The sequence below is a fragment of the Platalea leucorodia genome, assembly GCF_965183815.1.
Source record: "Platalea leucorodia genome assembly, chromosome: 7".
Taxonomy (NCBI): Eukaryota; Metazoa; Chordata; class Aves; order Pelecaniformes; family Threskiornithidae; genus Platalea; species Platalea leucorodia.
In genome coordinates, this window is record NC_138829.1 from 66,722,093 (window position 1) to 66,739,737 (window position 17,645).

Here is a 17,645-nt window from a genome sequence, read left to right on the forward strand (position 1 = left end):
GAAAGGAGAGGACTAGCCTGGATGTGTGGAGCGCGTGTATTCATGACAATTTGAAAAATGTATATGGGGAGTAGGGAGAATAAAAGTTGCAGTCTCCCGTGGAGCAGACAGCTGACGATTCATGTATCTGATACTTTTATTTCCTTCTCTGCATAAGAAGAAAAATGTCCCCTGCAGCAACTGCAGCATCTCACGGTACCCAAGCTACCGCTGTGATACAAAGCACCTCTTAAAACACGCAGGCTGCGGAGTTCAGAAATAAATCATCTCCAGTTCAGCTCCTTCTGGAGCTTAGTGAAGGAGGCTGCTGTGCTGCAGTGGATTTTCTTGGTCATCTCTCACACCTGGGTTTGTTTTGTATGTGCTGAACCATATTTTGATCTCCATTGCTCTTGAGTTACGTTAGTATACTCTTAACAGCTGCTGAGGAGTAACCCTCTTGCTTTACACTGGGGTATGAGAAATGGAGTTTTGGCCTGCTATTTAATGAACATGTAGTTTACAGAAACTATTGCATCTAGATTTAACGTAAGAGTGCAGCGTTCATGTCTGCGGTGGCTGGGGGCCTGTGCTGCTCGGTCGAGGGCAGCAGACCAGTTGCCAGTTACTTGTTAATCTCAACATAAATTCACTGACATCAGTTGACATTGTCAACTGCTGTGGGGGAAAAAATACTTTTTTTCCCAGTCACTATGGGTTTTTTTATATAGTGCATTCTGTTGTCAGTATAAATAAGGAAACTTTTTTTAATGAGCTGTTAGACATTATGGTCTGGCAACTGGAGGAATAATGTGGGCACTGCAAAAAAAGTAGTTTAATTAGCTGCTGCAACATTTTTGGCAGGTTATATGGTACTGACATGGCATTTGGTTCATCACAGTGTGCAAGAAGGCACAAATGTCCTTAGTCACCATTTCCTCAGAAATGGCACTGACCCCTCCCCGTGCTCCTTGCTCCCCTTAGGGGCCTGGCTCTGAACCTCCCAAGGTCAGCACTGAGTCCTGTCATGGGTGGGAGCCATGGAAGATAGCCTGAGTGTGGAACTTTTTAATTTCTCAAGGGGGCCGTTTTTGCTGCTGCGAAATGGTTCTTCAGGGATTTGTGCCCTTCCAGTATAGCAGGGAGAGTCTAAATTGACCTTTCTCTGCCTCATCAGAAGAAGTGATAATTCCAGTTGAGGCAGATGTTTGAAAACCAGGGGTGGCTATGGATGGGCTGAGAACATCTGCCCCAGCAGTAGGCAAGAGCTGGTTCTTGATGCCGAGGTTGAGCTTTTTAGGTGGCAAACGAAATCTGCTGTCCTGCATGCAGTCACCAGCCCCTCAGATCTGCATGCAGGAGCTTCAGTGGTACTTGTTGACTATTAGTGAGATGGGAGGGGTGCTTTGGTTTTGTTTGGTTGCTTTTTATATGAAATACGTGGGGAGGTCGCACATAGATGCTAGAGAACAACATGTGGCAGACAGCAAGCAGAAGGAAGCTGGGAGGGCTGTACTAACGAGTCTCACTGATTGCTCATTAAAGGACATTTAAAAAAAAGGCAGTAAGCAAGTGGAAGGTAAGAATTTGGGTTATGTTGTGAATTGTTAGGCAGTTATTAGTTTAATTATCAAACTGAACTGTTTTCGTGCTACTTTTACTCACATTGAGTAATAACTTGCTTTAGGACTGGATTATCTGTGATGGTTATGTAGGTGTGAACTGAGGTGATGGCACCAAGTTTGCCACTTACTGCTCCTTTGGAAAGTAAAAAGCTGAACAGGTCTGCATACCTATCATGTAAGCACTTGCTGCTGGCCTGTCTCTGCTCATGGACTGCGAATGAAATCTGCTTAAAACTATTACCTCGAGGACTTCTATAGGTTTTGTAGGGAAAAAAAAAAAAAAAAGACTGTGGTAGAGCTAGGACATGTTTCTGCTATTCTTGTCAGTTGTTCCAGAAGCCATGTTTGCCAGAAGCTCTTTATTAAGTCCCAATGCATGTATTCTTTTTTTTTTTTTTTTAAAAGACATTGTGGGATGAAAATTTGCGTGGTGGGTGGTCACAATTTTTTTTTTTTAATATTTTCATATGCTGTGGTTGTAGAGCAGTCTTAATCATCTGTGTTAAAATTGTATACATGTGTAAGTTGGTAAAAATTTGTACTGGGGATAACAGTACTGTAGAGCCTCTTCCATACATGCCTACCCTGTAGTTTCACAGTAATTTTTTTTACTTAGAGGTGTCAGAAAACTTTTTTGATCAAGTTCCCATTATGTAGGTCTTTGCTGCGACTGGCTTCTCAAATTACTGTGCATTGAAAGTTTAGCATGCAAGTTTCTAGAAAGAGATATTACTGTGTGATGCTAGAATATTTTTTTCTGTTATCATACCATCTGATTAGGCTTTCTTTTTCTCATTCTTTTCCTAGAGTGTAAAAATCCTTTACTGTTTATTGATAAATCTGTATTTCTTCTTCTCCAGAGATATCAGCATGAATAACATCACAAGGCTACCAGAGGATGCATTCAAGAACTTTCCCTACTTGGAAGAGCTGTAAGTATTTCACACACGTTAAAGTTTTGCTACAACATCAGATGGCTGCGTAAAGTGGAAGGTGTGGGTGGGGAAAGAAATAGTGTTGAGTGGAGCTGCGAACAGAGAAAGCAATTATACTTTAAAAAAAATCCTTTACATGTTTGGAAACCGGAACAGTAAATGCTACTTACAAGGGACTTTTTATGGTAATTATTTTAATCACGGCTAGAGTAATGACACATACTTATTACAATGTTATCCAAAGATACAGTATAGCTGTTGCATAAATTACATAAAATATATGTTGTTTCATTTACTGAGCAGCTTGCTCCCCTTGCCCCTGTAGGCTGCAGATGCAGCGCTCACAAGCCCATCCTGACCCGCATCAGAAATTCAAGTTCTGTGATACGGGGCTCCTTGTTCTTAGGTTCTCTGGCAGAAATTCTCTCTCCAGTTCCCATCTCCCTCTTGTCCCACTCTTTTTTTTTTTTTGTTTTTTTTTAAGCTTTTCTTTAGGTTTTACTTAGGTGATAGACTTCTGAATCCTTGACCTGTGTGAAGACTCCTGTGCCCAGTATTTTGCTGAACTGGAGTCTTAATGGAGATGCGTTTGCAAAGTTGAGGCACCCTTTCACAGCATAGCCCTGGATTAGGTTGGGTTTCAGAGTCAATAAACAGGGAGAAGGCTTTGAATTTCAGTAACTACTTTAGTAAGTACTATTATGTGACAAGTGACTTGTGTGCCTTAGTTTCCTTATCTATGGAGAGAGGGTAATGGCTCAACCTTTGCCAGAGAGCGTTGAGCACTTCCAGTAATAAGCAATAGATAAGACAATACCACTGCAATTTGTTTTGCTTCTCTTGCATTTTCACAGTGTCAAAGTAGCATTTCTCATATCAAAGAGCATTTAAAGTACAAAGTAAGGCTGTCCTTATTTGTGACTTTGGCTAGACTGGAACTATGAATGCTGTGTTGAGAGACTTTTCAATAAATGCACCTTAGGGAAAGAATAGCTCATTTGCCCAAAGAGACAAACCCTTATGAAGTAGGGAAGTATTGTTCCGACTTTACACGTTCTGGTTTATTCCCTCCTATTTCAGGTATTGCTTAAATTTGCAATGCAGTTGAGAATACCTCATGAAGGAAAATAGATTTACCAGGATTTCAGATGGTGCATGTAATTGACAGAATTTAAGAGAGGCTCTATGGCATGAGTAGTCAATTAAGAGGCCTGGGGAGGCTTCCTTGGCTCAGAATATGTACTAGCCAACATTCCTTATGTGCTTCGTAATATGCACTGCTGTGTGTCTGTACGTTGTTTTGTTAGACTGTATTTGTAGTCCATTTTTTTCCAAATTCTTTATAGTCATATTTCACACCAAAAGTTGAAAAACAAACAATTCTGTTTTCCCAACTTAAGATGACTGTGGGAGACTTCATTTTTTTCCCCATAAGTAATTAAGCAATAAAACCGAACTGGTGGGTGTGCATATTGTGTAACTTCCATAAACCCTGGGGTGTGTCAGGAGGTAAAGAGAAAAGGCAGAGCCTTCAGCCATCATCTATTGTGCTTATTGCCTAAGAGCCATTTGCTACGTGTACCTCATTGTCCCCCTAAATTCCAGCATTTCAGTTTGCAAAAAAATAGGCTAGCGTTAAGCTCAGCATTATATGTGAACACCCAGAAGCTTTAAATCATTCCTAGCATGCTTGCTTGATATGTTAAAGCAACTTCTGAAAAAAAAAACCACACCAAAAAACAAAACCCAAAACCAACTTTACAGTAAAAATGATACTTGCCAAATGTTTGGACATATTCAAATTAATCATAATTTCTTAGTACAATAGAAAAAAATACAATTTTCATTTTATGTTCGCGTTGCCTCCTACAGCTGCAGAGGTAGGAGAGTCTCCAGAAAGATTAAAAAGAAAAACTCTCTCCAATTCAACAGCTATCACAGATGCAGAAGGACAGGAAAACGACTGTGAGAGCAGAGCCATAAGTAGGCAGTATCTATGTACAGCACTTCTCAGTTGAAAACCAATAACCGAGACCTGTGAGTCGTTAGTAATGGTTTGCAGCAGCAGCCTGCTTTGAATTTGAAGCCTGTTTGCAGAAGCTCTGGCCATGCCCACCGGCACTGAAATGAGGGAGGTTTCTTCCTTCTCTGTAAAGAAGACCTGGTTATGGTCATCCGTGCACAAGCTAACTACAGGTTCGCTTGCTTCACTTCATGTGATTCCTAGAGGGAATATAATAAAGTAGATGCAAGCAAAAGCAGCTTACTTCCGTGATAGAAATGTCCAGCCCCTGACTTGACACGTTTTTGCTTCATTCTGCCCATTCCTCTCTGGGACAGGGTACAGAATTTTTTGGTCTTTATTTTTGCTGGTTGTGGACAGAAAAAACAAACTATTGTACTTCCCACTGTACAACCACAATTTTCCCTCTCCACTTTATGATTTTCAAACTTTCTTCCTGGCTTTTATTTATAGTTGAGCAGATCCAAATTCTGACTGCCAGGCTGTAGGGAAGTTGCTTTTTCAGCACAGAAACCTGCGTGTTCTGCGCCAAAAAAAAAAGAGAGAGAGTTAAAGCAAAGTGGTGTTGAAATCTGTGCTAGAAGTGACTTTTCCATCTAGAACTTTTCCCAAGAATTATATGCCTAAAGCAAATGAAAATCCCACAATCTTAATGGGAATGCAGTAAGTACCCACACCACCACAGACTCTAGTAGCTCTTCATCCAGGAGACAGCCCCACACACCTTTCTCTTTATGCCGTGCTTTACCCCTGCCATTTGTCAAATGCTCCGGGCAATTAGCCCCTGACAGACTTCATTAATTAATATTGCAAAATAGTATCACAGAATTTAATTGAATGTAAATGGGAGGCAATTAGATGTATTATGTAGGCAACTGAGTCTTACACAGTGCACGTATGGAGAATATGGGATTAAAAAATGCAGTAGGAGCCATTCAAAATGGGGGTTGTCACTTCCTTAATGCAATGACTTGTTCAGTAGTCTGGAGAGGCTTCAGAGGATCGTTTTCCAAATCCTAAAATGAACACTAGTGAGTAAGAGTGAAAGAAGCAGCGTACCAGCCTTGTAAAAGCTGGCTGCTCGATTCAAAGGTGCCTTCTGTGTCACCGAAGGGGGAGCGACCTGGGTGCTTCAACGTATGCATCCCATGCCGTTTTTAGATGTGCTGGGTTATCTGAGACACCCGCACAAGACTGGCAAGTCTGATGCAGACGGGAGACCGACGGCCGCCTGGAACGGCAATTGGGGCCAGGTGGAAGAGGGCATCTGAAATGGCACTAAATGGCTGTGTTTAGGGAACCGACTCCCCTGCAAAGTATCAAATTTGCAGGTGTAATCCGAGTTTTTGTACCTTCGAGGTAGTGTCCTACCTGAGTATTGCTCGCAGATACAAGCAAAGGGATTCTAGCTTGTCCGCGGGCAGAATCCACCCGTTGTGTTATGTGCTCCACGTGCCCCTCTTTGCAGCCTTGTCATGCGTATCACTGCATAGCACACTTATCATATGTCTGTAGGATTCTTGCACTATTTATAAATATTGTAAAAATTCTCCATCTCTGTGTAACTGATACCCATCTGGAAGTAATTTGCAAATGATTGAAACTGCAATGGTCAGAGTCAGCGAGGAGGAGACCACCAAGGGTTTTGCCACAGCAGTTAATGAAGTGTATTCTCCAGAAAATGTTAACGTAAATATGCTGCAGCCCTGAACTTGATATGGAAACTAAAAATCCTTGAAGAACTTGGCCACAGTTTTCTAACCACACCTTAAAGTATTTATAGAAAGCTAGAAGAGGGAAATATAGTTAGATAATGCAGTGTTTTTAGAAAGCAGAAGCCATTTTCCAGTGTGAATTTTTAACTAGAAGAGCCAGGCTGTGTTATGATTTGATGCTCTTCTAAATGGTTGCAGTTCCTTCTAATATTTAAAGTTATCGGAAGTAGTCTGATGGATTTTAACTATATGATTTCCATTCGCTATATTTGTGAATGATCTACTAGATTAATTAAAAAGGCACTCTCTCATCAAGGAAGGCAAATCAAAATGATATTTATCCTTGGCCAGTTTTCCAGTCTGCCTTCAGAAGCTCGAACCTCTCAAATAAAGCAAAAGCCTCCTCAACTTGATGACCTTTCACCCTTGTTTTGATTTCCACTCTTAACCCTTTAAAATGTTGTTCTCTTATTTGCCCTGCACGGATGGGTGATAAGGTTTGGGCTGTCTGGCTGTGGGTCCACGTGAGAGTTGGTAGGAAGGCAGAGGACAGCAAGCTGTCCTGCTGTCCGTCTGTAGGTTGCCCGTGACACAAGCACGTGGTTGTCCGAAGGGGAGCACCGGTCACCTCCCAACCAGTCAGCCTTGGGACAGGGCTCTGACCTTCTCCAACAAGGGTTAGGGAGGATGCTCTCTCACTGTTGGGGTTTTGAGGACTGTATCGTGCCCGGTAATCCTGCAAGGAAAATAATCACTCCTGAAGGCACCAAGAGACAGCAGTGCTCGATTATCTTCCTGATGTATGCCGAGGCCAGGGTCTGTTTTGTTTCTGGTTTTTGTTCATGTATGATATGAAACAGTCTCTCTTCTGTGACACTACCCTCAGATATTTTTTTTTTAAGGTTTTTACTTAATAGCTGGTGAAAACAGTTAGGGAAATGAAGTGATAAAAGGAAGATTTACATCGAGGAAAGTTTTCTCTTTTCTGAAATACAATGCTAATCTGCTTTTTCAGAGATGAATAAACAGCAAGCGAGAGACAGCACATGTGCAACTGTAATTTTTCAGGAAAAGAAGTAGTACAACTGAGAATTTGCTTGACTAGTTAATTATATCCATGCTGATTACAGCACTAAGAGATCTGCTTAAACATCTCAAACCCACCCCCTCCCCCCCGCTAGAGTCTCTGATCATGGCTTTTAATTGACAAAGTATATTTTAAGAACATAAGGATTAATTAAAATGCGTACTGGCAGTGAAAATGGTGTTTTTGCCATAAGGTTGTAATCAGGAAGTATCTGCAAGGGAAATGTCTAGAGTTATTTTTCCTCTTGACTGCAGCTGAAGATGACCACCTGGCTGAAATGTCACAGCTGCTTGCTTTTGTAGTATCTATTTCAGTGTGTAATTTAGATGGTCCCCTTCCTTCTAATTTCTGCATCAGCACCAAGTTGTATTATCCTTGGGGAGGGAGGGGGAGTGTCTGTCTTTTTTATTACTTTGGTTTTATGAATAAGGCATGTCTTGGAGTTCTGCCAAGGCCACCAAGGCTGAGCTGTTAGTTTGGGATGCAGTGTCTTTCCTCACCTGGCTGTGGAGCATTTGGTGGAAGCAGTTTTTTGTCCTTCAGTGCTAGGTCTTTTAAAATAGTATTTTCAAGGTAGCGTGCAAACGTTGATGAGATGGTGCAATTCCTCTCCCTTTCATAAACATGAGTAGTCGCAGGATTTGTAGTGGGAAGCTGGAGACAAAGGGCTTCTTTGGAGTAGAAAAGGTAAGGATGAATCTTCATGAGAAAAGTTGTCCTGATGCCTTGTGTTAGCCAACATGTGGTAACTGAGGCTGTGGTTAAACATCCTCTTGTGAAACTAGCTGGTATGATTACCGCCCCAGATCTGTCCATTCAGCCCCACCAGCAGAGCCTGAGGAGCAAGCCAAGAGCTCTCTTCAGCTGCTTTGTTATAAAGGCAGCCAGCGTAGACATCCTCTGTTAGTATTTCAAAAATAGCTGGCTGATGTTGGGTTAGAAGCCGATGAGTGCTCTTCATCAGTCTGCCAGCTCTGAATATTTGAACAGCTGGAGGAGGTAATTTCCTCAGTTGCTCCAGCTTGAATTCAAGAGGTGAAGTTCTAATGAAGAAAACGCAAGGTGTAGGTTTCGCGTGTGGTAGCAAGTTAAGAGCCTAAGCTTTGACTTGACCAGCTAGCATACATTAGAAACACTCGCTGCCTTGTGTGCGCTGGAGCTTTAGAAAGTGCGTCGGCATGTTGTAACTTGCACCTTCAAATTCTAGTCAAGACAAACCTTTAGGCAAAGACTCCCAAGTAGAATTAACCACAGTCAGCTAAGATATTTTTAAACATCATCTACTTGGTCTGCACTAGATGCTAAATGATGTTTAAAAACATGTTGGCCAACCTGTGTTTAATTAATGTTTTCTTATCTATGCGAGTCCTAAATTAGTTCGATTCTGGATGAGTTTTGATCCTGCTGATACAAGAATAATATTTCTGTAGCTTAGAAGGTTCTTGCTGTGCTTAACAGGTACATATTTATCCTGTTTGTGGGGACAGATGCTAGTAGGTTGAGTAAATTCTATTGTTTTTAGATGATCAGGAAGTCTTTTCCAGTTTCTGTTTCTACATGTTAATTTCAAAAGTTGGCATGGCTGTGTATAAGGATCTGGAGACTGGTTATTCTGCTGCAAGTACATTTAGAGGGAAACAAAACTTTTTCCTTATCTGTCGTCTCCAAGTTTCAGTGTTCAGCATTATTTTCACATGCGCACGCACACAGAAGCTGGCTTAGCTAAATGGCCTCGAGGCTGAACTGTTTGGTGTTAGGCTTCAAGACCCATCTTACGAGCCTGAATTTATTATACTGCCTGAGCTGCCAGGTTGGGGCTGTCTGAACATATAAACCAGATAAGAAGCTTCTGGAGGCCTAGTGGTAGCCGCAGAAGCTCTCAGGCCGGGTCTCTCCAGGTAGAGTCCCCTGAACTGCTCGTACCGTGCAGTCCACCTCCTCTTTTCGGTTTCAGGACTGGGAGTGTGGGACAAAAGATGTACGTGTGCAAGTGAGTAGGCAGCCAGTTCCAGGCTCAAGCCTCAAGAAGAGTTGCAAAAGCCTTAGATATTCAGACAGAAAAGCAGAAAAAACAAATCCTGTATGTTGGAGGTAAATGCATTATCCTCGTACCCTGAGAAAGTAATTGAGTGCATTCTGTCATCACAGTGTCTCGGTATGACACTGTATGTAACTATAAGAAGACATGGTGAGGAATTAAGTCATTCTTTTATCTTCTTTCCTCCCCTCGTCTTGGGTGGTTGTATTTTGCTATTATTTTTTGTGAGTACTGAGATACTCTTGCCTAATGAGCATTGGCAGATTTTATCCTGGCACAGTAGTAGTAACCTGTACTCATGTGAAGTTCTATTCCTGCCCTTCCTATAGAAAAGTAGAATTCTAGATGATTCTGATAAAATATTTGCTTTTTTTTTTTGTCTAGAGGAAAGTTAACAGTTGACCTAAATCTGAAACAAGGAATCATGCTGAAAATTACTCCCATTTCTCCAAGATCATTCATTGTGGAGGTGTCTACAAAACCTGGGTCTTGTATTTACCCAGTACGTATCTGAAGTGGTTAGAAAACTGGTACCACAGGTCTAATTGCCAAATATGTGTAGATGTAATCCACTTCCACATTTTGCAGCGTCACTTGCTAGATGCATGGTCATTCAAAAGATCCCATGCCTGGAAAGCCAGTAAGTGCCAGGGCAAGAGACAGACTGTATGGACAGATCAAAGCAACCTTGAGAATTTACTATCTCAACAGTCATTTTTTTCCACTCGTTCATGTCTAACCATCAGTATATTTCATGATCTTGGAAACCTTCTGAGCATCCAAATAGCGCTACGCTAAAAGCACAAATCTGTAGTTGACTCAATGGTTGCATCCCAGTTAATCAAAACCAAGCTTGGTGACTTTCATCTCTCTCTGCTTTACAGACTAGGTAAGTGAAATGTATTTATAGCTCGAAAGGAGCGTATTGATGCTGGAAGAGCTCCTGTCGGTGTAGCAGCCCATCTGCTGATGCACACGGGCAGCAGAGAGCCCGTCTCCCTCGCGTGCTGCTCTCTGCGCTGGCCAGTGATGAAGTCAGTATCAAATCCACAGATCCCTCTAAGAGTGTCGGAGTTCTCTGAACTGGAGCTGTCAACCACAATTCCCCCTCTGCTTTCTCAGCAGCTGTCTCACTGCTGTGGAAGTCATTCCCATAGCACAGCTAAGTGCCCTCGATCTCTCAGCATCCACAGCGAAAAGGATAAGTTAATGTTAGACGTGGCTTTTTGCGGGGACAGGAAGAAGAAATAAAATACTGAAAGCCACCCAGCTCCCCCCTACTCTGTCACTGGAGTATTTAAGTTTGTGCATCACGGTGAGGCACATGGAATATTTGTCTCAGGTAGCTCCTTCTCCAGTAAACACGATGGCGTCTGTAATGATTGCTATTTGTGCAATGAGAAAAGAGAGGGAAATAGAAATCCAGAGTGGCAGAACCTAGACCAGCATCTGCGGACTCGCCTGGGTGCCTTGAGATCGCCATTGAGGGAAAGGCCTACCTGGCCTATGGCAGAGCAAAGGAAGGTTATCACAACACAGTGCAAGATGTGCAAAGGCAATTAGGGAGAAGACGTGCATTTTATAAATGTATTCTGCTTTGGAGGTAAGAGGAATCAGAGTTGCATACTGCAACAGCCTGTCATTACTGCTATAGACTAGGTGTTACAAATTTTCGAGACAACATGATATTGTTGGTTATTTTTAAGACACGTCCACGTTAGAAAATTTGTGCAAAATTCTGGGTTTTTTGCTGGAGAGTACTAGTTGGGACTACAAAGACAGCTTGCTTCAACAGCTCATACTGTATAATAATTGTTTTAGGTTATGTGTGTTTTCTTCAGTGCGTATGTGTTGTAGCCTGTGGGCTCTACTTCAAGGCAGTCTTGCCCCAATACAGATATTGCTTGCAAATTGCATGATAGAGCATACTTTGTGTGGATGGGAATGCTTGCTTTCTTCCAAATCTATCATAATTTGTTTTCCTGTTAACAAGAAAAAATTAAATATTCTTTGGTAGTCCATGAAAAGGAATATCGTAGAGTCATATTTTGTCTTGCACTGGGTGCTGGTGACTCTTGCTGACAATTCAGCAGTAGAACTTACAGACAGGCTTTAGACTTCTTTCAATCAATCAGCTCAGTTTACTTAGACATTTTAAATTTTTATACCAGGAATGCATTTTGAAAACAAACTATTACAAGTTCAGTATAATTTTGAGAAAGCTGTAACGCGAGGGAGGTCTCGGGTTGAGAAGTGCCTACTCAGCTGGATGGAGTTGGTGCAGTTTCAGTGCTGGTTGTAGTTACAGACTTCCTTTTTCAGTCCTGGTGTGTCTTGGCTTACATACTCAAGATTTTATAAATAGTGGTTGAGGTTGTATAATACTGAAACTACTGCAAGAAAAGGAGAAGGGGACAAATGCGTTTTCCATTAGCAGCAGCAGAATAAAGTATCCATTTAGTTCTGCTAAATTGGCGTGGAAGAATTGGGCGTAATCTGTAGGTTATTGATTGGCCTCACAGCCGTGCAGCAGGCTGCAGCTGACAAAAGTCCCAAAGGGGCTGTTTGCTAATCACAGATAAGCAAAGCGAAGTTTAGCCCGGTGATACGGCTTCCATTTACCAGCCGTCCCCTTCTGCAGCTGCCCAGCGTGGGTAGGAGCTGTCTGCACGGGCGCGTGCCCTCGCCAGGCGGGGGATCTCTGCACGGGGGAGGCAGCGAGCCCCTGGTGCTTTCCTGCAAATGGCTGTGCCTCTTGTGTAAAGCTTCAAACCCCGATGGATAAATTGTAGCACGTAACTATGCATCATCTGTTAAGAAAACTGAATTGTGTTCCAAAGTGGCTGCTTTTATGGAATAAGTGGAACCTGAAGCTCTTTTCTTAAGAGTGAGAAAATTTAATCCATGATACCCAGCAAGTGTGTCTGTAAGGCATTTTCAAAGGTTACTTCTGTTGCCGGAGAGCATGAAGTAAAATTCAAGTTTGTGTAGGAAGCACAAAGAACCCTGAAAAAGTTGATGTTAGGGACAGGCATGTAAGGATGGCAAAATAGTTTGATGTAAGGCAGCAAAAAAGTAAAGAAATTGCAAAAGTGCAAGTGGGAAAGCAATGGAATATTTTCCAATGGGATGAAAATAGGTAGGTAAAAGTTGGAAAGCTAAAAGGAGATGTTGCATGGGCAGACAGCCAGTGGTGGATGGTCTGAAGGCGACTGTGGAATGTTCAGCCTTGACTAGGTCTTGGATCTTACTCAAGTAGAAATAAAAATAATACGTCAGGTGATTTATTATGATATGTCAGGATTGCAGTCTGTGTCAGTATTTGAATTTTCAGCGAGGAAGTAAGATTACAGTTGATCCATGGAAAAAGTAGCCAATGTATTGTTACCAGAGACAAGGTGGACTGATAAGGTTAGGATGATCCCAGGATACCACCAAAGGAAGGAGGAGAAGAAAAAAAAAAAAAAAAAAAAAAAAAAAACAAAACAAAAAACAAAAAAAAAACACCAAAACCACCACACTACAGCAAAACCACTTTGTGTATGTGCATGAGATCTTCAGAAGGACAGAATGAGACCTAATTCTTTGCTCAGGTAACCTGAGGTTCACCACCATCTGGGATGCAAGGCAAGCAGAGAGGTTTCCAAGAAGTTTGTATTGCGTCCTGTCAAAATGAGAGTGATGGTTTTAATTGTTACGGACAAAAATGTATCCCTGGGACATCCTCCCTGGTTTTGGAGTGACACCAGTGATTAACTTGGCTCAGTTAACATGCAGCCAGGTTGCCAGACTCATAATTGCAGAAGTTTTAATTTCCCAAAAGAGAGAAAACAGTCTTTGCTGCTTTCAGAAGAGTTTCAGTGCAAGAAGCTATGCTTGCTGTGTACTCTGGGAATGAGATACCATGGAATATTATTCCCCAGCCAGATTGTATCCTGATTTCTGTAATAACAACAAGGTGTCCTCTACATCTGGAGATCATTTACTGTGTCACTTAAAATAATGATTAGAGGGTATTGCTCACCTATGTATGACAGGATAGCAGAAGTATTTTGTCCTTCTTATGTCCTACTCTATTATCCTGCTATGCTGAAATTGCTTTTGTCTATTTGGATTTGTCCAAATTTGCAGAAATTTTGTCCCATTGAAACACTCAATTTTTTTTTTTTTTTTTTTTTTTTTTATTATAAGTAAAAATAGAGGACTACAATTTTCAATACCAAGCAATTACCAGGAGATTGCCAACCTGGAAGAAAGATATTAATGTGGTTACACATTACAACTGTGATTGCACTGCAGAAGCCTCCAAGGTGTAACTCGGCTGGGCTAATTCATGATACCTGCAGTCCAGGGCAAAGTTTCCAAATGTGGGGAGTAGCGATCGAGTTAGCAGGAAAACTCTGGGTCAGCGTGATACACGTTTACACCTCACTTCAGATGATGCCTGCTGCTGTGTCCGTGTACCTTGAGAAGTAAAAGACAGCAAATTAAGTTTTTGTGGCCTATAGCATAGCAGGGCACTTTACAATCGCCTATTAATTTGAGTCTTTACTGCCTTTGTGGGTGTATCTGTTTTACCGTCTGCCTTTTGGAAGAAGAGCTCTAGCTAATGGTGATGCGCCTTGACTCAGTAACTCCAGATGAACTTTCAGATAAGGTCTCTGAGACTCTTTCCACTGAAAATGAAGGGAAGGATGGGTGCTCAACTCTTGATAGCGTAAATGTAGGGCTGCCGTCGGTAGTTCTGTAGCAGCGTGGAGTTGTTGCACCAGGGGCTGGTCCCGAGCAGGTTAGTGAGTCTTGTTGCAAGGAGATGAAGCTTCCTTCCTTTCTGTTGTGTTGGAGTTTGGGGCTTGGTAAAGCTGTGTGTCTGTGAGAGACAGAGAGAAGCAGAAGTGCTTTTTAAATATTTAATTGTTTTAAACATTATATTTGAAAATCTGAATGTGACTAGTTTTGAGACATGCTGAAAGGAGGCAACATGTAGAAAACCTGACTGGATGATTTCAGGGGCGTCTTAATTTATATGCTGTACATGCGCTATATGATATGCTATTAATTTTTCGTTTCTCTCTTTAAAATGAACCTGGTTATGTAAAGAGAAATCTTTCCATCCTCCCAGCTGCTGCATGCTGCAGCAGAGGGAAGCGTGTCGAGAGCGGTGTACGATACGTTGGTCTTTGCCTGCTGGAGAGCTGCATTGAAACCTAACGAGCAGCCACGCTCCCCAAGGCTAGGACGCGAATGATAAATGTATATTTGGCAAACTGATTAGTAAAGCCTTTGCACACTTGGCTAGTTGTATCCTGTTTCCTGGAAGGTTGCCAGATGGAGGAGAAACGGAAATGTAATGGATTGCAGGTTGTTTTTTTCTGTTGGTTGGTTGCAAAAAGGCTGAATAAACAGGAGTTGCCTTGAGGCAGGCGAAGTCTTGCTATTTGAAGTCACGCAAGCCTTGCTCTGGCTTAGCTGTACGTTGTTTCCAGTGCTCTGTAGGTTGTGTTAGTGACACTTGGTGAGATTGGGGGAGGCTATTCAACTGGCTTCAGTTTAGCTTTTTTAAAACAAATCATAATCCCCAGACTTTTTGGGGGGAGGCAGAAGTTACAGCAGATGCTTGACAAGCCGCACACCAGCCCATTTAATGGGGAACCCCGGCCTGACACACGTTTACCAGGGCTGCCACTTCTTGAAGCGTGTGGTAGGTAATCAACATCAACTCGTAGTGTTTGAGTGCCAAAACAATTCGGTGCTATAGCCTCAGTTAAGTTTCTCTTGATTTAAGGCTTTCTATTTTGATGTTTTGAACGCTTTTTAAAATAAACATGTGTTTTACAGATCACTGGCTCTCTGGTGTAGAGACCCAGCATGTTTCATCAACATTTCTTTCTGTTTACAGTGAACTTCTTAGGAAATTGTTAAAAAGAAAGCCATGAAATATTGCAAGCCTCCCTGCACATCCCCCCTTTATATAAAGTCAGTACAGTTGATTTGGGCAGCTACTGACAACAAAATTAATTTTAGGGGAGTGTTTAGTTGCCACCTAGAATTTTTCATTCATGTTAAAAATTCAAAGTATTTGAAAAATCACGTCACAGCTCTGAAATCCTGAGGTTGTTTGCAGACAGGAGATTTCAAGAATAGGTATACATTGATTCTTTTTATTTTTCTTCTGGTTTCAGAGCTGTTCGGCTATACGCGAGCCACACAGACAAACTTTTATCAGCAGTCAGATGTTCTCTCTCTCTCTCTTTTTTTTTTTTTTTAAGACAGAAGAAGCTGAGATTTAAGCATGCTTGTAATGATGTCAGAGCCATGGCTATGGTGATTGGTGTGTGTGTGTGTGAAAATACAAGGACTAAATACCAAGGTCTACTTTAACAAACAATAGTAATGCAGTTTTCTAAAACTGAGTAGTATCTGCTGCTACCATCACCTTCCTGCTTATATGAAGCCATCCTCTTCTCCCTTGGTTTATAAATAAAGCCATCTACCTTTGACAAATGGATTTGATAAGCATAACTAGCATCCTCTCTATCAGGCAGCATTTTATTAAGTCATTAATTCTGTTGCAAGCAGATTTGTGTAGGCATCAAATGCTTTGGGTGATCTCTTTTATGTAGTTAGAAATAGAGACTAAGATAAAAATGTAATAACATTGCTATGTTCTGGCAAGCTGATACTTTAGATGATGCTCTTATTTCCTTCATTTGCCTCTCTGAAATAATATTTCCCCCTTAGTGTGGCTGGCTTGCTTCACAGTACCCTGTAACAGCAGAGGTGGGTTTTGATATTGTAACCTTTCTTAAAGCACATGGACTGTTTTTTTAATTACTAATACTTACTGCATTGTACATAGTATTTCCACTGGATGATTTTTTTTGTACAACCTTCTCCAACATTGCTTTTGCTTAGCTTGGATATGAAACCAAGTCTGAAAGCAAATACTTTGGCTGAAGTGATGGCATCTTTTGGCATCTATGGATTACCAGGTGTTCTCCATTATTGTCTTTTGCCCTTAATAAAATACCTCGTGTCACAACTATTAGCAGCTCAGCAAAGGTTGGACCACACAGGGTCTGCTGGTCAGGATAGAGGTAAAAAGGTTGAAGGAAAAAAAGGAGCAGGGGAAGGGGGAATGAGCTATTTGAAAGCAGCTGTTTTGGCTCCTGTTTCTGCTTTCCTGCTTTGTCTTCTGCAGTGTCTCCTGTATTTATTGCTTTTAATATCATGGTGGTTTTCACAATTTACTTTGTGTTAGTATCTAGTGGTCCAAGTTTGAAACCGGCCACATCTTGAGAGAGAGTGAGTACAGCTGAGAATCCCGTTCCCTTTCTCCCTCCCCCAAAACAGTTTTCTTTTCCAAAAAGTTTGTCCAAATAGCTGACCATAAAGAGGAAAGATTACCAAGATTATGTCTTGGTAGTGTGAGCAGGCATCCTGTCAATTGTCAGCACCACGAATGTGTACTGCCTGCTTGCAAATATCTTCTTCACATTCGGGATTCTCATAGAAACTTTTCCCTGCCTCGCGCTAGCATCTAGCTAATTTTACTTAACTGCATAGTTTCTTTAGAGACTGCTGTATAGATTAAAAACACATGGGTACCAGAGCGTGTGTTTCAGCAGAGCAATGCTGAAAGCCGGAGGATCACGTTAATAGTGGGTAAATGCACTTTTCAAACCCGGTACCATAAGAAGATTCTTTGTCATTCCGGGGTGTGTTTTTTCTAGCATGTTTGCAGAAGTATACCCACGAGATTGAGTAATGCATTCTCATCGTTAAACATGTGCGATGACTGAAATAACTGATGCAAACTTGGAAGATCATGAATATGGCATAATCAGATGCAAAATGCAAAACTGCTTGCAAGATTTAATGTATTGGTGATTTTCCTGGTTAGATGATTGTAAAAGTACTGTATTTTGTGGCTGAAATTATTATTGCAATTTTTTTCCAGGCGACTGGCTGGCAATGACCTTTCTTTTATCCATCCGAAGGCCCTGTCTGGGTTGAAAGAACTCAAAGTTCTGTAAGTAATTGGGTTTTAGAGCTTCATAGCTAGCTGTATGCTTTCTTAGTGCACAGCCAGCCTGTTGACTGGTAGGCTGGATTAAATTTTTTTCCCTTTCTCTGCTGCCCCTGCTCCCCCAGCCCCCCAAATGACAGCTCTCCTAGACTTTTTTTTAAGAATAAAGCCTGCTGTAAGTGGTAATGATGAGCAGCGGTGAATTTGGCTAAAC

The 17,645-nt window shown here is 41.6% G+C and overlaps 1 protein-coding gene across 1 annotated transcript in view; it reads left to right on the top strand.

Moving 5' to 3' along the window:
* LGR4 (leucine rich repeat containing G protein-coupled receptor 4) overlaps nt 1-17,645 on the top strand; it is a gene marked incomplete at its 5' end in the record, with an annotated part of 80,489 nt that overhangs the window by 32,598 nt on the left and 30,246 nt on the right. The window contains 2 exons of the mRNA XM_082317698.1: nt 2,465-2,536; nt 17,363-17,434. Of these exons, the coding sequence (XP_082173824.1) occupies nt 2,465-2,536; nt 17,363-17,434 (144 nt within the window). The remainder of the gene's footprint in view (nt 1-2,464; nt 2,537-17,362; nt 17,435-17,645) is intronic.